The sequence below is a fragment of the Mustela lutreola genome, chromosome 12 (assembly GCF_030435805.1).
Source record: "Mustela lutreola isolate mMusLut2 chromosome 12, mMusLut2.pri, whole genome shotgun sequence".
Classification (NCBI taxonomy): domain Eukaryota; kingdom Metazoa; phylum Chordata; class Mammalia; order Carnivora; family Mustelidae; genus Mustela; species Mustela lutreola.
The window spans coordinates 52,551,848-52,579,445 of record NC_081301.1 but is presented as its reverse complement, the minus strand read 5'-3'; the positions used below and the strand labels follow the sequence as shown (position 1 = coordinate 52,579,445).

Sequence of the window (27,598 nt, the reverse complement as noted above, 5' to 3'; positions counted from 1 at the left end):
GTGGCACTAATAACAAAAGGCATCAGGTGTGTAGTCATATTTTTTAGCAATAGTCAGAAGAGTTTAATTAGGTCACAATTTCAGCATTAAGAAAATATGAAAAAGTCTAGGAATAGAAATAGAAATAGAAATAGAAATAGAAATAGAAATAGAAATAGAAACTGTAGTTAAGTAAATCTCATAGTTGTCTTTATTCCCACGAGGGAGACTTTTATAGATTTTATTTATTTATTTATTTATTTATTCATTTATTTATTTATCAGAGAGAGAGAGACAGAGACAGAGACAGAGCACAAGCAGGCAGAGCCGTAGGCAGAGACAGAAAGAGAAGTAGGCTCCCCGCTGAGCAGGGAGTGCTGAGCCAAAGGCAGTGGCTTAACCGACTGAGCCACCCAGAAGTCCTGGGGGAGACTTTCAAAGGGCAGATTTTCACTTCACATCCCAACTCCAAGCAGGGTCATTTTACTTTTCTCTCATTTAGAAATTAAACTTCTGAATAATATTTCATTTCACAAACAGGTTCTGCTATTACAAAGTTTGAAAGCCCCTGTTATATCAAAAGGACATCCAGGAACAGTGAGTGACCTGTTAAGAAGTGACATGTAGACATGTCATAAAATACAGATCATGTACTGAAGGCCGAAAAAAAGCAAGGCAAAGCAAAGAAAAAAAATGAATAATGTGATGATAACTTCTGTACTTCGTAAAATCATTTTTACTTGCTTTACAGCTGCTCAAACGCCTAAAACTAAGACTTATCTTTGTTTCTTCCAAAAAATATTTTTGCTTTACTTTCTGCATAAACTTTTCCAGGAACTACTTACTGGTATAAGATTTTGACTGTTGATGCTGATTTTTTGTCATGAAATGTATAACTTTCTATCCTTTGTTTTGGGGAGAATAGTGATATATATAATTCTGGTAAAAGCATATAGTGAAACTTTGAAGAATTAAAATCATATATTAACATACATTTTACAGCCCATGTGTATTTTGAAGAACATCCTAGACAATATAGAGCAGCCTAAAGCCCTTTTAACTAGTCATGTAGAAACAAAATACACAAATATTATATAAAATAAGCTAATTCATTTTTAAGCACAAAATGCGAAGACCTGACTCTAGCATCTGTAGGGTTACCAGTGTATTACATTTTTTTAAAAAACAAATTAGTAAAAATTAGGACCACTCTCTCAATATCATGAGAATTGTATATACTGGTTCCTTTGCTTGCAGTACTGTTTTCTGCCCTTTACCTACTTGATTTTTTCCCCAAGTTTTAAATCTCAAGTCTCTCCAAAACACCTATTAGGCTGTTAACAACATTTACGGACTTTATTGGAATTGATTGTTGATTGACTAACACAAGTACTGCATGAATAAGAGATTGTTCTCTTCCTAGATTTTAGTGCAATACCTAGGACATAGGGCATAGTTTGCAAAAGTTCCATCACACCTTCCAAATTATGTGGCCTGACATAAAGTTCACCAGCCTGTTTGGAAGTCTGAACTATCAAAAAGCCAAGATTGTGGCTGTGATTGGTTCTCTGTCTCTGTGGGTTCAGAATTTCTTTATTCCTAAGATCATCTGTTACATCCGGTTGTTATTTAACAGATTGTTTCTGTGGTCCCCCTGACTCCTTTCCCAAGAGAAGGAAAACAGGAGAGGAAAGAAATTTTTTATAGGTAGTTAGATTTGAATTGTTCACCTGAGATCAAGGATTGTGTCTTTGATTCAGTACATAACATACTATTGGAGTACAATAAATAAGTAATAATGGTGGTGGTGAAGAATTCACGAGTAGACCATCTGAAGTCCTTAAAAATAAGAATGAAAAATACTGTTCTTCTAAGTTCTAAGTTCAAGTGAAGAGAGTGTTTATGATACATTTCTGAGTTTCATAGAAATCTTAATTCTGCAACAAATAATACTTATGTCTTGACATTCCATATTCCTAAGAAAAAAGACCAATTTATTTTTCTTTACCATAAGAAATATAGAGAAAGATACAAGGCGTTCTAGAAATTTTAAACTATGATCAAGAGCTCTTACAACATTAATGGCCATGTAGAACAGTAAATTTGAAAAAAGAAACAAAGCAGTTTTAAGAATCTGGTGATAGGAATGTCAGCCCACCTGAGAATAGCTCTGAACCCTGAACCTTAGCTACTGAACCCCAGCCAGACTGGGTAAGGAGACACATCCCAAGTCAAACTGCTGGCTGTCTTGTCAGCTCTATTTGATGTTAGTTTTTCCCCTTGAAGATTTCCCGTTTCCTCTCAAGTTCATGGCAATGTAGTAATGATTCGATACTACATGTATGTTTCTGAGCATTTTTCACAGCTTTGTCACTATTGTCGTTGATGCATTTAATTCGGTGACCCTCAGATTGGCATGTTGGCAGTTGGGCAGTTTCATCAACTTAAGGAAAAGAAGAGCAGAAATCTTTAAAAGGAAATGTAAAATGACCTTTTTGTGTCAGTGACAGAAACAAAGGCCTATTTATGAATTTAGAACGTTGGGGATGCATATGGAGAATGTTAAGAAACTGTGTTTGCTTTTATTCCTGTAAATGGTGAGAGCCTGATCTTCAAAACAAAAAAAACCAAAACAAACAGCCTCACTGATATGAAGTCATATAACAGTTAAGCATGCAATAGCAATGAGTTACTATTTATTAAATTAATAAACTTTAGCTTAAAAATCATATATTTATTGTGGGATCATATAGGAGAAGTGAGACATATTCCTCCAGTTATTTATGGTGGGATTTATAATGCTCTTGGGATAATAAATTTATTTTCAAGTTATCACACTATTCTGTTTTCACTCAAACTAATTCCAAAGTTCCAGCCTGGTCCAGGGACTGCCCTTGGTTTGGGAGATTTGGGAGTCCACCGTCTTTCATGGGGAAGACATCTGGGGCGCATTGGTAAATTCTCTAGTTCTAGATTCTCAATGTTTAGCAAAAAAGATCAAAAGGACCAAGGTCCCAAGAATCAACTTAATATCTTCAAGGAACATGCCAGCTCGCTACTACTGGTCATTCAGATCAGGCCTGTATGTCTAGAGCTAGATCAGGATCAAGGCCTGCAGTCCGATGTGCATTTTTCATTTTGCTGAGTTTGGGGTCTGGAAGCCAGGTGCCGTGTGTAATCATCCTTGTGCGTTCGTACCTACTTTGTGCTTGACCTTCTACTAAGTACCCAGCAAAAGTTTGTTGAGTCAATAAATGAATTTCGTTCCCTTGTGAAGAGTCCTAAAATCTTTTAGAGCTCTTTCTCTTCCCATATTTTATGCAAGGAAGATAGTGGTAGCTGTACATGGATTGAATACCAAAAGACACACTGAAGAGTGGCGAGTTTGTTGGAACTGATAAGCTTGCTGGTGAGTAAGGACAGACTTGCATAAAGCAGTAAGATAAATGCTCATGGAGCTTGAAAAGCTAGATTTATTTGGACTAGGGTGGTTAGGGAAGATTTTTGAGAACTTGTATTTGAGCTTGATTTTGAAGGGATGATAGGGTTTGAATAAGGAATTCCGGGCAGGGAGAGTTACGTGAGCAGAGACAGGATGCTGCTGGCCTAGTCACAATCAAGGTCAAGCTAGGAGTCGTGTTGCTTTTCTTTGTTCTGCAATGATCATAATTTTGTTTGTTCCTGTAATTCTTTCATGCTTTCAGAATACACCCATACCCATACATAACCTTATAACTTTTTTGTGTGATAAACGTATTACTGATGAGATTCAGAAAAGTTGGGAAGACTCTGTGGCCACCGCTTTTCTTTTGCGCCTAAGTCATCTGTATTTTCTTATTGAAGCCATTTTGCACACAAAGGACAGTATCTTCCAGGTAAAGGCCTGGTCTCTGGACATGAAATAGAACAGGGTTTGTTGAGCCAGAGGGCTGGTGTAGAGCAGGTAAGAAAAGGAGGAGAGAGATGAGCTTTTATCCAGTACTTTCCCTATGTGAGACAACATTCTCAGAATTGAAGATATGTTAACTTACTGAATAGTTAAAACACCCCTATGGGTATATGGTATTTTTCGCTGCTATTACTCTCATTATTTCCACAGTGTAAGGCCTACTGGGTGCTGGAGAAGGATGTGAACACAACAGCCCTGCTCCAGAGCCCACACGTTCATAGTGGCTGGGTGTATGGGCTCGGAGAGGGATTCTTCTAAGCCCAGAGTCACCTCTTGCTAACCCTGTGATCCTGGTGCCACGAACAGCCTCTTCCAGAAGGCTTCAGTTTCCTCATTTGTGAAAATGAGGACAATGGTAGCTCCTGTCTCTAGGCTTGTATGAAGATTAAAGAAGTGGTATCTATAAAGCCCCTGCTTACTACTAATGCTGTTTCTATTATGCCCTAATCATTTGGACATAGAATTGTTTTAAGTTTTACTTGTTCTCAAAGTACAAAGGAACTGAGGAGCCTCAAAATCCCTCCCCTTCTGGGCTCAGAGCATTGTACTTGGCCTTAGAGCGCTTCTGACTGGCATGGTGGTAGCCTTTGCCTAGAAACCTGTCATTCAGTTAGGTTTCAAGATCTGTTGTTAAATGTCTGACATATTGATAACAGGGGGAAGTACTACTTTTATATTTTAATACCTTTTTTTTTGAATATAAGGAGTTTTATTTCTTAGGTTGTAAAGTTAACATTTTAATCTGCCTCATTTTTACATAGATAATATCCAATTACAATAAAATTATATTTATATTATATATATATTTTATACATTATATATATAAATTATGTTTAAAAAGTAAAAATGTGATCTTAACGAACCAAGCTACTTTGAGATTTGGGAGGGATAACAAATTGACAGAATATGAATTTGGTAATGGAACAAGCAGCAGTGTGTAGGACTATTGTTATAAACCATTTCTGCATGTATTTATTAGAAAATTATCATTGCACATATAGAAATTCTGAGACCTTAACATTCCTAGATATTAAAAATTTCTTTCATAGGGTGTTTCTGGATTTTTTGAATATAAGTTTATGTTTTACATGGCATCATTTAATACATTTTAAAAACACTCCACTAATTTCTGAACATATTTGGTTTGTAATGAAAGTTAAATATTCAGCAATTAGAAAGGAAGGGGGGGAAAAAGCTAGTTCACTTTAAGATACCACAATACATAAAAAAATATTTGCTCCACTTCCTAAGTAGCATCTGAAGACTAAATATATAGATTCACCAGAAATGATGTTCATGAACAATGATCTTTAGAAGTTAATTGGGCTTGGGAAGTCCACAAGATTTTGCTGAGCTAATATTTAAACTATCATTTAACACAGTTTGAAGGAGAATTATATAGGTTTCCTGAGCCCAGAATTATAAGAATAATACCCCAAGCTCACTTCTGTTTTATGTTGTGAATAGTTGGTAGAATGTTGAATAGTGTTCTCTAGAAAATTCATGTTTACTAAGAACCTCAGAATGTGACCTTATTTGGAAATAGAGTGTTTGCAGATACAATCAGTTAAATTAAGATGAGTTCTCACTGGATTAAAGTGGGCCCTAAATCCAGTGATCAGTGCCCTTATAAAGAGAGACGCACAGCTCTACGGAGAGATGGACAGGGAAGACGGCCATGTGAAGATGGTGGTAGGAACTGGGATGACACAGCTATAAACCAGGAATGCCTCGCATTGCCAGCAACCACCCAAAATTAAAGGAGCCAAGGTAGAATTCTTGCCTAGTCTTTGAGGAGGAAACGTGGCCCTGCTGACACCCTGATTTTGGACTTCTAGACTTGAGAGTGCTTAGACCATAGATTTCTGCTGTTTTCAGCCACCTAGCTTGTGGTCACCTCTGGCAGTCCTAGGAACCTAATACAGTTGGTTAAGTTTAATGTGGGGTGTAGTTTACAAAAGGCATTCATTATTGAAGGTAGATATAAACAAATTAAATTTTAAATTAAAAACAAAAAGCAACAAAAAAAGGAGGTGCCTAGGTGGCTCAGTTGGCTAAGCATCTGTCCGATTCTTGATTTCAGCTCAAGTCATGATCTCAGGGTTATGAGATCAAGCCCATGTCGGTCTCTGTGCTGGGCATGGAGCCTGCTTGAGATTCTCTCTCTCCCTGTCCCTTTCCCTGTCCCTATGCCCCTCCCTCTAAAAATAAAACAAAACAAAACAAAATTTAAAATTTTTGTTTATACTCCGAATACTAGTAATTTTTTTTATTTGTAAAGGATAGTTCTAGTTTCTGATGCATCTTTAAGTAAAGGACACACAGCATATTAGTAAAGCATGGCCTGTCATTTTGGGTTCATTTCAGCCTAAGAAGTACTTCTCATATTTTATCAATCCAAATTCCTGTTCTGGTTAAGATGCTGAAAATAACTTCAGAACAGAAAAATGGAAAGCTATTTCCAGGAGGAAAAAAGGAATTAAAAACATTTAAAAATGGGATTCAAGTAGAATCTTCATTTTAAATAAACCATTTATTGACATTTTCTAAAAATTTGGTAAATAATGAGATTGTCCTTAAATTAGGTAAGGAAGGCATCAAATCCTTAAATAAGAGTGGACATAAAAAACAACAACAACAACAACAAACGACTGTGGAACAAGAAAGAACATTTTTTCTTCATGCTGGCTCTGTTATCTGCTCAGAAAAAATTATCTCAGAAATGGCCCAAATTTTTACTGACTCTTAAAAATTAATGTATTTTCAGTTTTTTAAAAAAGATTTTATTTATTTACTTGTCAGAGAGGGAGAGAGAGAGCACAGGCAGAGGGGAGCAGCAGGCAGAGGGAGAAGCAGGCTCCCTGAGTCCAACTTAAGGCTTGATCTCAGGACGCTGGGATCATGATCTGAGCTGAAGGCAGATGCTTAACCGGCTGAGCCACACAGGTGCCCCTATATTTTCAGTTTTTATTTATTTCTGTGAAATGATACCATCCGAACTCAAGCTTTTATGTCCATGATTCATTCTGCATGAAAATTTTTAATTTTTTACATCATCTTGAAATGAAGCAATAATCAAAGGAATAACTAATTATTGAGTATTTATTGAGTACCTGTTATGTGCTACATGCCTTGCCAAGTGCTAAGGATGTAGTAATAAGAATAACAGTGTCAAGCAGTATTTATTGAATGCCTACTTTGTGCCAGCCACTGTACTGAGCACTTTATGTATATTAACTCATTTAATTCTCATTATCCTTACCTAAGGGACGTTATTATCTCCTCCTTCCAGATGAAGAAACAATCAAGTGTAGAGTCCAAGATTTGAACCTAGGCAGTGTGAACCCAAGTCCTCAGTCTTAAGCATGATGTCATACTACATCCTTACCGAAATGAGGGACTTTCTCTCAGGGAACTGGTGGCTTTTGTGAGAAGGTAGACCATCTACATGGATACTTACAATAGAGGTTCCCAGTGAGAAGGGAGGGTGATCTGTTTGAGGGCCTTCACGGTGGGGGTGGAGGAACGTGACATTGGAGTTAGGGAAAACTCGACAGGACTTAATGAGTCAAGTGGATGCCGAGGTGGTTTCCTAATTGCTCAGCCATTCAGTCAAGATTTACCCCTACCTTGAGCTTCTGGTTAGAAGTGAGCAAAACAACAAATACGCACTTCATGTTGAGAAAGATTTTGTTTAATTTGGAGACATGTCACAGAGGCATGCCACTTGGAGACTTGACTTCTGAAGCTCAGAGAGTCTTCCCAGACTTACGTGGATTGGCAAGGTATGGTTAAACTCCCGTTGTGCCTGGTGTAGAGCAGAAACGGTTCGTGGTGGTGGACGCTGGAACTCCCTATTCCTGTAATCAGACTTTTACTTTTGATTACTGATAGGATGCCTAGAATTGAAATCATGACTCTATCTTCATAATAGCTATAAAGAGGGGCGCCTGGGTGGCTGTCTTGGTTGAGCATCCTACTCTTGGTTTCAGCTCAGGTCACGATATCAGGGTCATGAGATCGAGCCCCGTGTTGGGCTCTGCCCTTGGCGAGCGGGGAGTCTGCTTCTCTCACTCTGCTCTAATGCCCCCTCTAAAATATATAAGTAACTCTTTAAAAAATAGCTATAGGGGCGCCTGGGTGGCTCAGTGGGTTAAGCCGCTGCCTTCGGCTCAGGTCATGATCTCAGGGTCTTGGGATCGAGTCCCACGTCGGGCTCTCTGCTTGGCGGGGAGCCTGCTTCTCTCTCTCTCTCTTCCTGCCTCTCCATCTACTGTCAAATAAATAAATAAAATCTTAAAAAAAAATAAAAAATAGCGATAAAGAGCTGCATTCAATAATGAAGAGTCCGATCAAAAAGGAACTTTGTCAGTGCTCTCTTCATCACCAAGCTTTACAAGCATAGGTTTCCCAGGGCAGTCCAATTTATATCACTTTTCCTTTTCTTTATGTCACTTTTCCCCCCATAATTTTCAGATTTTCAGAGTGCCAATAAATGAAAACGGATTATATTCTTAGATTGGAACATACTGGGAGATAAGAGAAAATGTGTAAATTATTCAGATAAGTTTTCAAAATAAGTATAAAAATTTTGATTTCTCAGCCAAACATCTTCAAGTACAATCTATTTCATCAGAAAAGCTCACATGACCAAAATTTACAGAAAACTTACTGTAGAATTCATGCACAAAGTGCATGTTTATGAGCAAAGGCTGAATTCCATACTCTTAAATCTTGCCTAGACTTTTCTGTCCTCCCTTGTCAAATGTTGTTTTTCTACACCACGTCCTCTTTAGGTGATATTCTTACTGATGAGAGAGTGGGAAAACTAACGACAAATTGATTGCTAGTTGACACTAACTTTTGGTAATCTAAAAATCAAATCTTCGTCTCAGAAGTGATTTGAAATGGAACTTTCAGTTCAGTTTTGGAAGTTCGAGAAGCCTGCTTTTGAGCAGCTTAATGATCACTATAATATTTCCTATATTACTGTCCAATTCAATACATGGAATGACTGAACTGTGGTCACACTAGTTGTGAGCACACAGGCAAGAAGGAAAGTAGTTAAGCATCTCGCTGTGTGTGAACACTTTGAGGGCAAGGAGACACCATGCACCTTGCCCACCTATTATGAAGCTTTTTGCTGTCGTGTCAAGTGAAAGCGAGTTAATTGGGTGAGGCTGTGGAGCATGTTAGGGGCCTGGTAAAGGGTTGCTGTCTGACAGCTGAATGTCAGCAAAAGCCAGTCAAGTGTAGCTGAGAGACAGAGACCTGTCACAAAGTTCCCGCAGACCGGAGCACAGTTAGGAAGCTGAAATACGGTTCCGTCTCACTTTCTCCCTCATTGAATCCAAGCACCTTAAAAGATTTTACACTGTTATGTGTCAACTCCTGTTCACTAAGCTGTTTTCCCTCTCACTGTCCTGCATTCAAATGATTGAACAAAAGATGCTAATGTTTAGCAAAGTGAATGTAAATCCCCTCTTTTCTCCTTTTCTGCCCAAGCAGAGAGATGCTTGACTCAAAAGAAACTTAGAAGGTTTCCATCATACAATTAGATCGCCTCCAAATTTGGCCTATGATGGAATTTTTTCCCCCAGAGAGTATAAAAAATTAAAAATTAAAAGCTGTATGGGAAGAATGCATTTTTTCTTTGATGCACAAAATCGAGCTTTTAAGGGTTCCTGCTTGGGGGTCTGGAGAGTGGATAGTTGGCAAGATAACTTTCCTCTTGCCTATTGTCATGGGCTTCTTTCCCTCTCTTTCCGGGTGCCCTAGCATAAAATGCCGTAATGAAACTCACCAGAAGGTCATGAAAGATAAACCTAGAAAGGAGCAGTGAGGTCCCTCCTGAAACTGTAGATGCTCCAGAAGGGAGGCATTGAAGGAAGTCAGAATTAAAGAAAATGAAACTTTGTGAATTAAAAAATATTTTTGGAGAGAGATAAGTTGAGTATCAAAACATGGCCTTCCTGTTGGTTTTCTTTGGAATACAGATTAGAGGAAGTCTGTATATTCGACAGCACGCCAACATCTGGGGCACGTGCTAGGTGCCAGAACCCAGTGAAGACACCTGGTGATAGAGAAACAGAGTAGCCTGTGCCTTCCTTCGAGGATCACTCACTGTCCTTGGGAACTCCCTGTGATGGAAATGTGACTGTCGAGCCCATGCAGTGTGGCTGGTGTGAATGAGGAACTGAACTTTCATTTTTTAAATGGAATTTTACATTGGATAAAATTTAATTAATTAAAACTGAAATGACTGTATGTGGCCCGTGGCCACTATATTGAGCTGCAAACAGATTGTGAGACTATGTTGCCATGACACAGAGCAGGGACCTCCAACCCAGATGTGAGGTGACAGGTGGCCGGGAAAGTCTGGGGGCAGGGCGATCCCCAAGGTGAGTTATGAAAAACAGGAAAAACCTCCTTTTAAAGAGAAGGATTAGCATGACAAGGATCTCGGACAGGAGAAAGTGGGCGTGCTGATAGGTCCTGGGGAGCAGAGGTGTTTTATGGGAAATCACCTCGATGCCATGGTCGCCTCTAAGCTCATGGCCAGTCCCGTTATGCCAGAGGTCACAGAACAGAAGGTCTCACAGAGCACATTAAGATACCCAAATACATGACTGACTGATCAGATCAAGTTAAGACACACGGGCGTGTGTAGGGAGCCACCAGGGGAAGGACTGTACTTCCTGACTGGGTGGTCATATGTGATCTTGGGACCTGTGTGTCTCGGTTGCATCAGCCTTTTCTACTTACCGTGAGGTTGTGAGGACCAGGGCGGAGGTTTGACACAGGGGGCTTGGGAGATAGAGGCGCCTGGGCCATTCACCCTGCTTCCCTTCCAGGAGAGATGCAGGACAAAGATGTCCGCCCGCAGCCATAGCTTGCCACTTCCGCTGCTGAACGGTCTTGAGTTTTGTCTGCAGCTCTCGGGCCGATTTAAGAATGACGCTAGCCTGGAGGACACATATCTCTTTCTTATGGTGTGGTCTCTCCACCCCGTTCTGTCTATAAGTAACCCGTTTTCTAGGGCACTAACTTACTACATTCTCAACAGGTGGATCTGCCGCATCTCACAGATGACTGGCTGCCTCATCCTTTAGGCTCAACACTTATTTCGAGTTTCATCTATCCAATTTTTTTTTCTCATCTCCAATAGCAAATTTGAATACTCTCAAATAATAATCAAATAAAGAAGAGATGAAGGAGGCAATAGAGAGACCAAAGAGGTAACTTGTATACAAATATTAAAAGTGCATTTAAGTTAGAGAAAATGAAGAGACACCTTCTTAAATAACTAAAATATATATATATATATATATATATATATATATATATATATAACAGCTTGAAAGCCTGTGTTGAAATATCATCTTGTGAACATCCTACCCTGAGCCCAAACTGCATTTCAAATGCAGGCCAGGCTTTTCTGAAAATCGGCGTGCGGGCTCTGAGGAAGCTCATTTGAATGGGGTTTTGGTGACTGGTGAAGGACGAGTGGAGATTCTGTGGGCAGGTGCCCAGAGGAGGAGCTGGGAGGTGGAGAGACCTGCCTAGTGCCTAGCCTCCCCCCAGGCCTAGGGCCTGGCATCTGGACTCTTAGAAAAAGGCCCTCTGGGTGGAAACGGAAGGGAATGTTTTATGACAGACACGGTGAGACACTGGGTTCATCAGACTTGTCACGGTTTTCAAGTGATGTGGGTGGGGGGCGTATATGGCCAGTTCTGTGTAGAGACATCACCCATATGACACAGCTGGTTCACTGGAGGCAGCAGCCGGGGGAGAGACCCGACAACTCTTGGCGGGGACTGTGTGGGGCATTTGAGGTCTTGGGTGAGCAAGTCGGGGAAGACCCAGGGAAATGTAACTCATTCCTGGAACCTTGTCTATATCCACAGAACAACGAAGCTGGTAAACACCCAGTACCCCGGACATCAAAACTTAACACTACAAGAAATAGCAGCTGCGTGGTTATGTAGTATTTCAGCAAATTATTATTGAAGGAGAACTGGCCCCAGAGTCCGATCAGTTAAGGACAGTGAGAGCTCCCCTGAGGATACAGTTTTTGTGGGTGTAGTTCACCACTCTTTCCCAGGACCTAGACAACATCTGGCACCTTGTAGGCACTCAATAGGTTATTTCTCAAAAGAATTAATGAATAGTGCTGATTTTTAGGATCCTGACGGTGGATGTGGGTTTAGATATGTTTTATGCATTATGCAAACATGGGGAAAACCCATCATATGGAATTGATAATGTAGGGAATGGATTCCTGAAATGTAATCTGTAGGTGTATTATTTTGGAATTTTGTGGTCGCTGTGTTATTCTCACAGTTCTATGGGATGTTCTCCCTAGAGATATGGGTTTGGTTTGAGACTTTGGGAAATGGCCCGCTTCTATGAGAAAGAACATTCCTGCCTATCATGTAAAGGAAATGTCATTGCCAGCTAAGTGATTTGTTTTGGAACATACTCCCCAGTGCTTGCTGTGATGTGAAGGCATTCCGCAGATGTGGACCTCAGATCATGTGATTTGTCTTCCATCTTGAAGGGTCTCTCTCTCACTGGGCGATAGAGAGACCATGTTCTTTTAGCTGAAGATAATTGAAGGTAACCAGCCACTCCAGAAAGACCCAGCTGTAGCAGCAGTCAAAGGGAATAAAGACTGTTCGTGGCATTCTGTGAAGAACTGCTAGAAATTTTGGGTGTGATAGAGTAGAATGAGGGAATGTAACTTAAAACAGCAGTGTGTGTGGGGGGCATGGGAAAAAATGAGTTTCCAATTTCCAAATGTGAGTTTATTGCTGATTTTGTTGAGTGATCGACAGGTACAATGTCACTAAGACTTAGGAAAGTCATCTCTTTCAAACAACTTTAAATTTTAGACAGTTCTTCCCTTCTCCTCTTTACCCAAGTGCATGGTCATAATTCCACCCAGGGAAAAACATACTGCTAAAAAGGTCTAAATTTATAGCTTTCAGGTTATTATTAAATTTTTGACAGTGAATCAAAAAGGTGTAGCAATTTAAGAGGAAATTCTTGAGTAATGAAAAAGTGGTCAGAACACTTCTGCCTAATGGTTCCCAGATAGAGTGTGACATGTGTACATTCTGACCACAGAAGTTGTAATTTGGCAGCTGGAAGTGCTATTTGGAATAAAACGAAGGCGCACAAGTTGTAAGTAGCCACTCTACATAAGGAGTGGCTTTTGTGCAGGGTCGAGAGACAAGTCACTCCATATAATTATTTGTATTTGCTCCACTTGAGATTGTGGCTGTGGGTTAGATATGGAAGAAGGTGAAATAGGAAAGTGGCCTCCAAGAAATTAAGACCTTTTCGAAACTTGCAAACCACTTGTCTAAAGACCTACCCTCTGAGGCCTTTAGCCAATTACATTTTCATTTCGACTGCACATTTCAGAGTCATAACTGTACTAGAATATGGGTTTCAGTATACATAAAATTAGTCTTTTTTAATAAAAGGTTTTGGTTATAAAAGCAAGGCATGCTTGTTGTAGGTAATTTGGAAAATGCAGAAGTTTTGGGGGAAAATGCCAACAATTCCACTAACTCAGAGCAAGTTATCCTATGTGATTTCGTGTATAACCTTTTCACATAGATGGTCTAGCTCAGAGGTTGGCAATGTCTGAGGCCTGTGGACCAAACCCGCCTGCTGCCTGTTTTCGTATAGCCTGCAAGCTAGGAATTGTTTTCACATTTTTAAATGGTTGGGAAAAAAAAGAGAAAGAAGGCTATTTCGTGATGTGAAAATTATGTGAGATCCAAATTTAAGTGCTCAGGAATTAAGTTTTATAGAACATGGGATACTAATTCATTTTCATATTATCTATGGCTGCTTTGCAGTGATAATGACAGGATTTAGTAGTAATGATAGAGAACGTATGGTCTGCAAAGCATGAATTATTATTTGACCTTTTACGGAAAAAGTTTTCTGACCCCTAGTCAAACCTAAGCGTGTGTCCATGTTATCCATAAGTTCATAACCACAAGTTTTTGTTTTTTTTTAAAAAAGATTTTATATATTTATTTGACAGAGAGATTACATGTAGGCAGAGAGGCAAGCAGAGAGAGAGGAGGAAGCAGGCTCCCTGCTGAGCAGAGAGCCCGATGTGGGACTTGATCCCAGGACCCTGGGATCATGACCTGAGCTGAAGGCAGCGGCTTAACCTACTGAGCCACCCAGGTGCCCCCATAACCATAAGTTTTATGGCTGTATAATATTCCGCCAAGTGGCTATAGCTTACTTAAAGATACTTCTGTTGTTGCATTTGCGATTATTTCCAATTTTTTCTGTTAGTATTGATATAAGGAACCTAGACATAAATGGAATTGTCAGATCAAATAGTATTATCCATTTAAGGCAGCTGCCAAATTATAGTCCAAGTGGTTCTTTCAATTTCTACATCACTACCAACTTATAAATGCCTGTTTCATAACACCTTCACTTAAATCTAGTATCAGAATTATTTAAAATGCAGTTTTGATTGGCAACAAATAAATACCTTTTTACTTTCCATTTTTGATGACTATTGGAGGTTATCATTTATTTGTTAATCAACTGTAGTTTTACTTTTGCAAACTGCCAGTTTCATAACCTTTGTTCATAGTTCAAATAGTTTTTTAAAAAAAATATTTTATTTACAGAGAGCAAGAGAGAGAGAGAGAGCACGAGCAGGGAGGAGGGGCAGAGGGAGAGGGAGAAGCAGACTCCACACTGAGCAGGGATCCCGACACAGGACTCAATCTCAGGATCCCAGGAGCATGACCTGAGCTGAAGGCAGACACTTAACCCTACCGAGACACCCAGATGCCCTGGTTCAAATAGTTTTATAGATAAAAACCAGGGAAAGAAAATTTTGAACTTTCAAAACTCCCCCCCACCATCCACACTCCAAAGATAATGAACGCTTTCTTGTGATTCCTTTTTCAGAAAGAAAAATAAGTATATGTACGCCTGTGTCTTCTGTTTATTTTTAAAATATAAGTGGGTTCTCTCTATCCACACACATATAATTTCAAACCTTTTTTTTCCACTTATATATTAGTATTTACATATACACCTTAATTTTTTTTTTTTTTTATTTGACAGAGAGAGTGAGATCACAAGTAGGCAGAGAGGCAGGCAGAGAGAGAGAGAGGAGGAAGCAGGCTCCCCGCTGAGCAGAGAGCCCGATGCGGGACTCGATCCCAGGACCCTGAGACCATGACCTGAGCTGAAGGCAGCGGCTTAAGCCACTGAGCCACCCAGGTGCCCAATTTTTTTTTTTTTTTTTTGGATGGTTATATTCTATGTGTCATTTCACTTGAATGGCACTTGGTTGGAGGGGTCCTTTAGTTTCACTTAAAAACTCTTTTTCTTTAACAAAACAAAAATGCTTCAGTGAACACATCTCTCTGTTCACCGTGGTGAACTTTTGTGAGTGTGGCCTAAGAAGAAATGCCTGGCAGTGGAATTGCTGGATCAGTGGTCAAGTACAATTAAAATTCTGTCTTCCAGATAGGTTGTACCAGCTTGCATCCCTGCCTACGTGGTCTGAGCTTGTCTCCCAGCAGTGGGTATCATCAGACATCTATATTTTTGCCTATCTTATAGGTGAAGGGTTGTCTTCATTGGTATGTTTTGTATTGTATCTCTCTCTTTTATTTGTTTATTTAAGAGAGAGAAAGAGAGAGAGTGCATGAGGAAGAGCCTGTACCAGCTGGGGGGAAGGAGCAGAGAGAGAGAAGGCAATCTCAGTCGGACTCCATTCTGAGTGTGGAGCCCGACCTGGGGCTTGATCTCAGGACCCTGAGATCATGACCTGAGCCGACATAAGAGTCAGACGCTTAACCGATTGAGCCATCTAGGCGCCCCTTGTGTTGCATTTTTTAAAATTATGAATGAGGCTTAGCACTTTTTCATGTTTATTGGTTATTGTATTCCTCCCTTTCCAACCAAAAAGCCAATTTACATCTGAGGCAGAGACTGCCAGGGTTTCCTGATACCTGTTTTCCCATTGTTTCTTAGTAATAAAACCTCTGAATATTACCTGGTCCACTTGGGGTGGTGGGGGATGTTACAATTTTGACATCCCTGAAGTTTCATTAGACATGTAGCTCAACTTCTGACCAATGGGATGTAAGCAAAAGTGTTTGTGATTTTAGGAAGTGTCTTTAAATATAAATTGTGCTTCCTTCTTGTCTCTCTTCCGTCTGGAATGCAGACAAATGGCTAAAACTTAAGCAATTATTTTGGGCCCTGAGGTAGAAGGCATATACCGAGGCTATGGAACCCAAGATAGAGGCAGTTTGTGTTCCTTTTTGTTTTTCTTTCTTTCTTTTCATTTCTTCTTCTTTTTTTTTTTTCTTGGTTTTTGTTCTTTTGTTGGAATTCCTGATAGCTTCAAACAGTCGTATCAGAGAGAAATAAACTATCTTGTTTAAACCACTGACATTTTGAGTTTTCTGTTACAGCTAAACACAATCTTTTTTAAAAATTAATTTATTTTTTAGCATCTTAATTTAATTTTATTTTTTCAGTGTTCAAGGTTGATTGTTTATGCACCACACCCAATGCTCCATGCAATACGTGCCCTCCTTAATACCACTACCAGACTCACCCTTCCCCCAACCCCTCGCCCCTCCAAAACCCTCACTTGGTTTCTCAGAGTCCACAGTCTCTCATGCTTTGTCTCCCCCTCTGATTTACCCCAATTCACTTTTCCTCTCCCATCTCCCAATGTCCTCCATGTTACTCCTTATGCTCCACAAGTAAGTGAAACCATATGATAATTGACTTTCTCTGCTTGACTTATTTCACTCAGCATAATCTCCATTCCCATCCATGTTGATACAAAAGTTGGATATTCATCCTTTCTGATGGCTGTGTAATATTCCATTGTATATATGGACCATATATTCTTTATCCATTCATCTGTTGAAGGGCATCCTGTCTCTTTCCATAGTTTGGTGATTGTGGCCATTGCTGCTATGAACATTGGGGTGCATGTGGCCCTTCTTTTCACTACATCTGTATCTTTGGGGTAAATACCCAGTAGTACAATTGCAGGGTTGTAGGGTAGCTCTATTTTTAATTTTTTTAGGAATCTCCACACTTTTTCTTTTCCCCTTTTTTAAAAAAATATTTTATTTATTTATTGGACAGACAGAGATCACAAGTAGGCAGAGAGGCAGGCAGAGAGAGAGGAGGAAGCAGGCTCCTTGCTGAGGAGAGAGCCCGATGCGGGGCTCAATCCCAGGCCCCTGGGATCATGACCTGAGCCAAAGGCAGAGGCTTTAACCTACTCAGCCACCCAGGTGCCCCATCCACACTGTTTTTCTTAATATTAGACTACCCTTAGCCTCTTTTCTAATTTGATTTTCTTTTTTCTTTAATAGCATGAGTCTATTGTCAGTTAAGAAAGTCACTCTAGAGGCACCTGAGTGGCTGAATCATTAAGCATCTGCCTTCAGCTCAGGTCACGATCCCAGGGTCCTGGGATTGAGCCCTGCACTGGGTTCCCTGCTCGGCTGGGAGTCTGGTTCTCCCTCTCCCTCTGCTGCCTCCCCCACTTGTTCTCTTTCTCTGTCAAATAAATAAAATCTTAAAAAAAAAAAAAAAAGCAAGTCAATCTTATGGCTGTCATGTGTGTTATGCTACTTTTATCATCTTTTCGTTTCAGTTTTCCAGTGACAATTTTTTTTCTAAATAGTTTGCCCAAGTTTTTATTTATTCAGTTTTTGTACCTTCATATATCCCTGAGTGTGTGGACACATTTTTATGTTTCAAATTCCCTTTGAATTTTTTGCAACTATGTGTTTCTAAGACACAGAGGAAGAAATGGTCACCTTTGCATTTCTTGACCATTTCTGACCTTGCTCCTGGCAGGTGTATCAGAATTACCAGGGCGGGAGCTGGCGAGGAGCACAGGGTTGGGAAAGAAAATAGAAGAAGATAGAACCAAAGTTATTCGGGAAAATTCTTCTACTGTTTTTCCAACCTCAGTCATGTCAGGAAATCAAAACATCCACAGAAGAAAATGGGAATTGTTATCTTGTCAGGCACAAGACATCTTTAAAGTAATTTAAAATTAAAGTTTAAATGTTCGAGCATCACTTAAAACTTCAGTGCTGACTTTTATCTCTGAATATAGCAATATACAAGCTCCTTTGGTGAAGGACTAGAACGTTTATTTTATGTAAATGCTGCAAAATCTATTTATTTACTCCAGTACCATTGATAGTCAAATGTGGGACTATAATAAAATATGTTATCAAAAATATAAACATTTATTTTTATCCTCTAGTATAATCTATGTACTTTTATTTCTCAGCTTCACAAAGATTTGTTGAACCACTGCTCTCTTTATGGAACAGTTTTGGATATAAATTAAGTCTGAGCCAGTCTTCTTTGGGCAGCATGATAAGGTAGTGGTCAAGCCATCTGAAGAAGAATCAGATGGACCAAGAGTCACACCTTTGTCTACCATGTCCCACTGTGCAACATGAAGCAATTTACTGTACTCTCTGAGCCCCGGTCCTTCAACTGCAAAATGAGGGTGACAGTAGTACTTTCTCTTTGAGTTGTTGTGAGAATCAAGATAATGTCTAGCACAGTGCCTGACATATATGCTCGTACATGTTAGCTATAATTATAAATTATAAATTGGAATTTATTGTCATCTGAGAAGAGTTGAGGGAAAGGGGAAGAAGGGAATACTTACCTTTTATATCTATTTTTTTCGTTTAATCCTTGTAACAACCTTAGGAGGGATTATTCTTCCTCCTTCACAGTTAAGGATGCAGACTGACACAGGCTCAGTAACTTGTCAGAGGTCTCACAGTTCATACGTGGCAGGATCAGGTATGGAGCCCAAGGTCTCTCTGACTTCAGAGTTCATATCCTTTCCAGTATACTGTGCTGCTTTGAATGGGGGCAGAATCTGTATATACATGAAATGACCAATTAGCCATAGGAGACCAACACCATGTGAGCTGTTTGTTCATCAGAAATCTTATTTAGCCCCTGATACACTGCTAAGTGCTAGGAATGCAAAGTCCTGATTCCATTGCCCCTGGTACTCATAATTTTGTAGGGGAGCTGTAAATGCATACAAATAAGTAAAAATAGAAAACTAGACACTCATGAGGGAATGTAGAAGTGTGACTGGGTGTTAGGGAAAGGCGGGCGGGGATCTGGAACAGCCTCACAAAGAAGGAAACGTTGAGCAGAGTCTGAAAGGTGGTGGGAGCCCTCATCTCACAAAGTACAGAAGGATACTCCGCAGTGGACAGGTAGAAGGTGGGTGTGAAGTGTGGGGAATAATATAGAAGAATAATCCCTCCAAGATTGTTATAAGGATTAAATGAAATAATAGATATTAAAGGTGTATAAGGGGCTCACAAGTTCCATCTGACAGGATTGCAGAGTACGAGGGAGGAAATGGTAGACAAAGCTGGACAAGGGGAACAAAGAGCCCTATGGGCCCATAGCCAAGGACGTGCTTTGAGGCACCACAAAGACTCAAGGCTGCTCTTCCAGTCACTCTGCTGCATTAACCAAGCAGTCAAGGCCAAACTTGACCCAGATAGATCGCCTTTAGAGCTCCGGCTCTTGAACCATTGTTGAATGTCTACTTGAGGACAAAACTGTTGCAACGTGAATCAAGTATGCTATTAACATCTGCCATCTCTCTTTTCTGTTTGCTTCTATTTCTCTGGTTGCCCTTCCTTCTTAAACTCTCAGTTCAAGGCCTCTTAAGTTGTTCCCTATCTAGAAACTCCTTTACAATACTCCCCTGACTCACGTATCCCACATATCTTGATGAGAATGAGCTAAAGAGCCAAACTGGTCTGCAGGAAGATTTCTTGACTTACAGGGAAAAGAATGCATGAAATATCCCTACAGGTTTGGCACTGGTAACTCAAAGTTAGGATTGGTAGCTACAAGGAATAAATATTTAATGATGTGATAGCAGGTGTATGTGTATGTTTATATGTACACATGCATATATATGTACCTGTGTGTGTATATATAATGTATGCACGTAGCAAGTACATATAATACACACACAAATATTTGTCAAGTTCATGTTATAGTATAGTAGTAGTATATAGTATATAGTAGTATATAATATAGTATAATATAGTTATATGTGCCTGTGTGTGTATATATATATATGCATATACACATACAAATACATATATATAAATATATATTTCAAGTATATAATAGATCATTCCACAAGAGAAAACTATATATATGATTATTGCCATTATTGCCAACTTCGTGCAGACTTCAATGTCCCATGACACCAGCATGGTGGAACTGGAAGATGGGTAGAATTTGGTTAACTAACATGAAGTCTGTGGAAGGTGGAATACTCTGTGATATTGCATTCAGAGTCTCCAGTGGTAAGAACGCTGTAGTAGATAGAGTAGTAATGGCGAGAGCCTCACGGGAAGGCCCTCTGGTGGGTACTTGGATTTCTCCATCAGTTTATGTGTCTTTGCACAACCTACTTGAGACCGGTCAATAGTTTACAGAACTTCCAACATCATCATGGGCGTCAAAGACATAAAAAAGGTACTACAGAATTTAACTGAATGAAGCCACATCATCTAAACTGTGGCTAATTTTGTTATCTGTGCACTTAAAAAAAAGATTTTATTTATTTGTGAGAGAGAGCATGAAGGTCGGGGGAGGGACAGGGGAGAAGCAGGCTTTCCAGTGAGCAGGGAACCCCATGGTGGGGTTTGATCCCAGGACCCTGGAATCTTGACCTGAGCACGAGGCAGCCACTTAACCAACTGAGCCCCCCAGGCATCCCTCTGTGCAACCTTTTAGAGAACCATGTGCAATGTGCATTCCTCCTCTCTTTGTCCCCTCAAAATTTGAACTACTGTATTTGGAAAACTGATTTGTGGGTTAACATTGTTCACAAAATTTGGGTGTTAAGATTATGTCATATGCCATCATACATGGAATTTGGTGGATCTGTAGAACTTCAGAGCTGTAAAGGGTGTAGCTCCTTATTTTATAGGTAAGGGGATGTGATATGTGGATGGACTAATTTCCATGCTGGCAATGGCCCAGCTAGACTGCAACAGAAATGGGAGGGAAAACCGTGGTCTTTGGCTCTCCAGTCCAGCTCCTATGATGTGCCTGGCAGAAACCCAAGCATGCAGCTTACTAAATCACACTACCGTGCACTTTTCAGAATACTAGATTCCAGAAGACTTAACTTGATCGTATGTGCCACATTGGAGACAAATAGTTTGGTGTTATTGTTTTGGGAGCCTTGGTCTGCAAGATGGCTGGTTTTCATTTATAGACAACTTATCTAGTGATTATTGTATTATTAGACTAATGCTTTATTTACTTTTTTTTGTTGGGAAAACACTCTTGGAAGACTAAGGTATTAAAGCCTTGAAAAATAGCTATTAGACATGTCCAATTATTGTATTTCATAAAAATTTTAAAATGCAGAAATGTAGTGAACACATTCTGTATTGTGAATATGTATTTAGCTGATGGACTGTAACAGTTCAAATAGAATCATTTACAGCTTATTGAGTAAATAAAAGTGCTTCCATAAAGATTCACCTGACACCTAGCTTTTATTTCAGGTAACTAATCTCTTTTTGAAAAATTGCTTAAATTTAGATTTACATGAGAGAGTATCAGAACACCTCAGCAGTTTAAAAAGTAATTCAAATGACCATGGACTTTACGGATTTAAAATATAAGATCAGGCGGTGAATATTAACTTTTAATGGTCTCTGATAAAAAAGTTATTTAACTGTCTTTTGCTGTCTGTGTTATATTAAAAGTGTTATGATATATTTCTGGATACTATTTGTAACAAGAAAAAAGTTCATATTTACTTTTTCTTGGTGAATTTTTTTTTAAGCATATAATGTGTTACTTGTTTCAGGTGTGCAGCTCTGATTCATCAGTCTTACATAATACCCAGTGCACATTATAACACATACCCTCCCCCGAATGTCCATCACTCCATCCCTTAACCCCCCTCCCCTCCTTGTTTATTTTTAGCATCACATTCTCAAATCAAGATTTCACCAGAATTTTTGCTGTCTTGTTTACAAGCTATTAAGTGACTTAAAAATCAGATCCCCCCCCACCCACCCATTTCATGGGGGAAAAAACCCCCTATTTTCTAGGAATGTATGGAGTATAGCAAATTACCCTACCAAAAAAAAAAAAATGTGTTTTTATTTACACAAAAGTCAATCTGTTCACTTGGTGGAGGGCATACCTTTTGGGAGTGCAAATCTTTAAAAAAATCTCTTTTTTAAAAGTTATATTCCATTGTTAAGACATAAAAGTTCAGAAGCTAACATGCAAAAAGTGAGTCTGATTTGAAATACTAGGGAAATACCCAACATCCCATTTCAAGATGATGTAGTTAAAAAAAAAATGTTAGATTAGATGAAAAGATGCTTTTGGTCAACCTGGTAGAAAAATAGACATATTAAAAAGTTAAGATGAGACAGGGCAAAAGAGGACCCCCCCCATAGAGTACCAAGATCCATCGAATATTAAGGAGAAATGAGCAAAAAAGAACTCCCCTCCTATAAAGTACCAAGATCCATTGAATACTAATGAGAAATGAGTTAGAGGCCTTCCCTAAAGGACAGTCTCCCTAATGTATAATGTGCTGGGTTGATGGAATCATGAGAACAAGAAAGGAAACTTACAGGAACAGAATACAGATTGGAGTAAATCACGTATACCTTTAATATTGCCAATAGGGGTGACTGGTCCGTGTGGCGCGATTCTGTTGCTCTGGTTGAAGGCATCAGAACAAAATACCCTCTGAGACTCCCTGACCTACCTTGGTCCACTTTTGCACACTTCTCTCTTCTCATGTATAGTTTTCTTTGACCAGACTTGCGATATAAAGACATAACAACAAACTTTTGAAGCCTCGCCTGATGGTTTTCTTATATCATAATAAAGAATACTGTGGCTCAGTTTGATTAAGAAGAAAATCAGGCCCTACCATCTCCTGCCTTTCTGGATCTCCCTTTTCCCTCAGGTCTGACAGAAGGAGAAGTTAGTAGACGGCAATAAAGTCCTCATAGTGGCAATATCAACCAGGTATGATGCTGCCCATTCGGACATACAGGAAAAAAAAATGAGAAAAGATGATTCTAAGAGCTGTAAAAGTGCAAGAATTTGAAACTGTGGCCTCAGATGGAATGAGATGCCTCTGTTCAGGGTCCAGTATTCCAGTTTTGCAAATGAAACCTTATTAACGTTGCTAATCAGGGTCAGCTCCTGATCTCGGGATGTCTTTTCCTTCCGTCGGGATCAGCTAACCCCTCTCCTTCGTAACGTCATTCAGCATGAAAAGGGATGATTTCCGTCAGCTGTAGGCTTGCAGTGGAGTATCAAGAAATCAAAAGAACAGAGATCAAAGAAAATTGCTGAACTAGGTGTTAGATGCAGCTATCGATTTTTCTCCATTTGTAGTTAAAAAAAAATCCACAAAATTGGTAACATATACAACAGTTGCATTGCTAATATTTTCCTAAAGCAAGTGATGGCTTCCCTCTTATTTTTGCATGTAGGAGTGGTTTTATAGAATGTGACATAATAAAGCAGATCCTTATAGTTCTTGCAATTTTATTGCTAAAACTGTAAGAGAATCTACCAAAAAGAGGGTTTTGGTTTTTTTTTAAACTCTGAAATGTAAAGTGCGGTTTTTAATGGAGACACCTATGGAGATACCTATAGCTAGGCTTATTATCTCAAGAACATTTATTTGCTGGAAATCTGGAAAATTCTGACCTACGATTGATCAATAGTTACTTACTATCAACAAATATCATAAAATAACAATACCTATTTGCTTTACTGATAAGACTTCGTTCATGTTAAGGTTAACTACTGGTTATCAGTGTTACTGAAGGCTTCATCAAAATATTAATTCTGTTTTCAAGTACATCAGGGATGTGTGGATTTTCTTGATTTGACTTCTAGTAGTTTCTGGAAACCAATAATGTTTTAAAATATGTGGCAAATAGTTTCCATGTTGCAATCCCACATATTGATACATGATTTCCAAATACTTTTAATAGAACAGTTTTTATTGAAACAGAGCAGTGGCATTATTATCAAAGGAAAAGGCAAAAGAGTTCATTTCCCTGGCATTTTATTTCTCACTGCACTATTTCCTAGAGGTCACTAGAATTGACTTATTTTTCTTTGGGCCATATTTGTCAATTAAATGAGACAGGCTGATAGATTTTAAAAACATAAATACCCACAGTTCATTTTCTAAGCAGTTGGATCTTTCATATTACAGAGCACATATTATATAGCATAATGAAATAAACACTCCTGGCATTGGTTTCTGGAGATTGCCTATGGAAGTAGAGGCAAAAAGGCCCAATTGCACTGACTGTTTGATGCAATAACTTTATAAAAGTTTTATACAATGTTTCAGTGTTTAGGCAAACTCCGGCAGAGTTCATGACTTCGAACATATGCTTGGGAAAAAATTTAATATTTACATATTTTCATACAGACTGGCAGACTGGCAGAATGGCAGAATTAAAAATAACATTTCCACCCCATCTTGTGCTACAATGATTATTAGGCCTCACTTCCCTGTTCCTGGTTTTTTATTCTGTTTCTGCACTTTCAACTCTATGTTTATTTGTTTTTTCTTCTTTATACTGTAGGTAGGATCACGAGACCATTCAAATCTCTCCATTCCTTCAAGAGCTGCTCTTCCTGCGGACACAGTTGGTGTGGGGGATTTTTTGCCTTTGCAAGCTGAACTGGACACAACTTACACTTTCTTAAAGGAGACATTTATAAATCCTCTGACGTCATCTCACTCCTCTTCAGCAACTATGTCTGCCAATGCCAAACGACCAACTCAGATTGGATAATGACTTTATGAGATAAACAAACAAACAAAAAATGCAGGAAGAGTTAACAGTACAATTAAAATTGTTTTGAAGGGGGATTTTTCTTATCAGTTGAATTTTGTTTCAGCACAAGTGGCAGTGGGTTTTTAAGAATCGTGTGACATCTTGATGTGTGCAGGTACCTAAGTCTCCTTGAATAATGAAATAACCAACTCTTTTCCTTCTAAGTTTTATTTATTATCGCAGTGGCTCATTTTTATGTAACATATTTTTAAATGTTAAAGAATGACACATTTTGGGTAATTTCCTTCAGACTTAAAAAAATCAATAAGCCATTTTAGTCTCTATCTATCAAAGTTGTTTCATACTTGTCTATTTTAAAGCAGGACCGCAATACTTTAATAGGATTGAAAGAGCTATTTGAAATGTATGCCAATGATTCCTGTCATTTCATGGCAGCCCTGCCATGGTTCACTGAGCCCCCTCTTCTCTCTTGTCAGCTCGGCTGAAGACAAGCATTTAGTTGCAAACTTTAAGCAGGTTGTGCAAAACAGAAATGATGGGACTGCTTTCCCTCCTGCACAATAATGTCACTCCTGGTCAATGTGAGAAGGTCAGGTTGCTCCTTGTAAAGCTACATGATACCACTTGCCCATTTGAACAAGTTAAGTTAACTGCTGAATCCGGTCCCTGCAGGCACTGAAAACTCATCCTTTTATCAAGTCTGCATTTGATGAGGAAGTAACACGAGCGTGCCGGCAGGATTTCTGAGGTATGGTTAGGCCCTTCCTAAGGACAGTGCCCACACGAGGAGAGCAGGTAATACGAAATAGTACGAGCTGAAAAACTTCAAGGTAATGGCTGTTTTGACCTTCAAAAGAGACTCCTTTTTTGTTTTGGTTGTTGGTAGGACCCCAGAGTGACGCCCATCTTTGATGCTGACAGAATTTAAAACAAGGCCATTGCCCTGCATTTTCTGCCTTGTAGCACACAAAAGTAAAATTGTATGTCAGGCCGAGATGTCGGGGAGCTGACAAGATGCCCCAGTGACATTTCAGCTAGAAAGAGCAAGTGTCTTGCAACCAAGTGGTCAAATATCAAATAATAGGTCAAGCAGGAAGGAGCTGAGTTCTAACCACAAAGAGGTTTCTGGTAACTTACTTGACAAGCTTTTGGGCGCTTTGTGGCTTGACAAAGTGATGTTCTGTTGGGTATCGCTAGACAGACTGTTCTTTATCGCCTTCAGAAGATCAGACATTGACATTGATTAAACTCTTTAACCCTTAAAGGTTAAATCCTTGCAGTTTGCATCATGGTAAGTGAAGAACAAAGAAATATCTGTAATATGTATTTGTTTTTGTATTAATCGTTTAACTCCCCGGTGCTATTAACTTCTGATGTGAACTGTACTTTTTGACAGAGTTTTGATACAAAATCCATATTTTATACTATTTTTCATGATGGAGTTTTTCATTATGGATACATTAGATAATAACCGTGTATATTATGGAAACTATCTTCTCTTGTTTTTACAGTGACATTTGATTCAAATATAATGCAACTTCTGAGAATTCTTTTTATTGGCCTTGGTAAATAAAATTTGTATACTAACTATTGATGTTATTAGCCAAATTAGCCAAGTGACTTATGCCATCAGAAGTGAAACTATGACTGTCCTACCATGTGACACAATCCTATTTCTTACAGTACTGAGCCAGCGTAATTTAGAAAGCTTTTTATGTGAAGTAAAATTACATCTTTAACCAAACCTCTCTTAGTTCTTTCCTGGAATTATTTTTATTAACCATGCCAGGTTTTGAATATTACAGAATATACCCTGTCTAACATTACACACGGGAAATTCAACTTGCAAATTTATTGTAACGCAGAAAATATTATTGATTGTTTTTGTATAGTTCATAGAATAATCTCTGCATATTTCAAAACACTTTCTTCTGTCATTTTGTACAATGGTTAAGACATTATCTGTATAGAAGTTGATATACAGCTTTGTAGTTTATGTGACGTCACTTCCAATTTCCACACTATAGAAAAACAGTGTTACCTTATATCACTTAACATCTCTTTTTGTGTGTAGGTTTGTGTTGAATCTGTTTCCAGAGTTTACTGATTTAAGAGGAACAAGCACCTCTGTAAACTTAGCTTTGGACAGTCCTGGATTTTTCTTGCCTTCATTTTACCATCTGTTAATGGGATAACACCAACAATAAATGTATATATCTCTCCATATATGTGGGCATCTGATTTTACAGATACATTTTATACCGTCAATTTTGAACCACATATTCAAAAAGATTATTAAATCAAATCAAATCATGTCACATTTATAACCAACTAGATGCTAAAGGCTAAAGAAACTGAAGGATGGGCCTCCTGAGTGATCATTAGTATTCACTACCAAATATAGTAATTTTTATACCATATGCTTTTTTCCCAGAAGTCAGACCCAGCAGGAGGAGAAGATTTAATGACATATCCTATGGAGATCTGAGAAACTCTAGACTGCTTCTGAGCATGTTAGTGACCAATCGCTGCGGATTTGAGATCTGTGTTCTGTTGGCAAGGACGGTTGCACGAGCAGTTTCTTTACCTCCTTAAGAATGATATATAAAAGTAGGCATTTCTCAGGAGAACGACTTCAAATATTTTTGTAAGGGAAAGGAATTTTTCTTTACACCTTAGTGTGTGGATTTTCTTACTAACCTTCTGTGATCTAGAAAAATACCTCTATCTTCCG

At 38.9% G+C, this 27,598-nt stretch overlaps 1 protein-coding gene across 6 annotated transcripts in view; it reads left to right on the top strand.

Moving 5' to 3' along the window:
- Positions 1-27,090, top strand: part of CCDC171 (coiled-coil domain containing 171) — a 299,073-nt gene extending 271,983 nt beyond the window's left edge. For 5 of the 6 annotated variants that reach the window (XM_059141859.1, XM_059141862.1, XM_059141860.1 and 2 more), the window contains one exon: positions 24,649-27,090. In XM_059141859.1, the coding sequence (XP_058997842.1) occupies positions 24,649-24,861 (213 nt within the window). In that variant the 3' untranslated portion in view covers positions 24,862-27,090. The remainder of the gene's footprint in view (positions 1-24,648) is intronic. The other variant, XM_059141866.1, reaches the window with a different exon arrangement.
- The last annotated feature ends 508 nt before the right edge of the window (positions 27,091-27,598 follow it).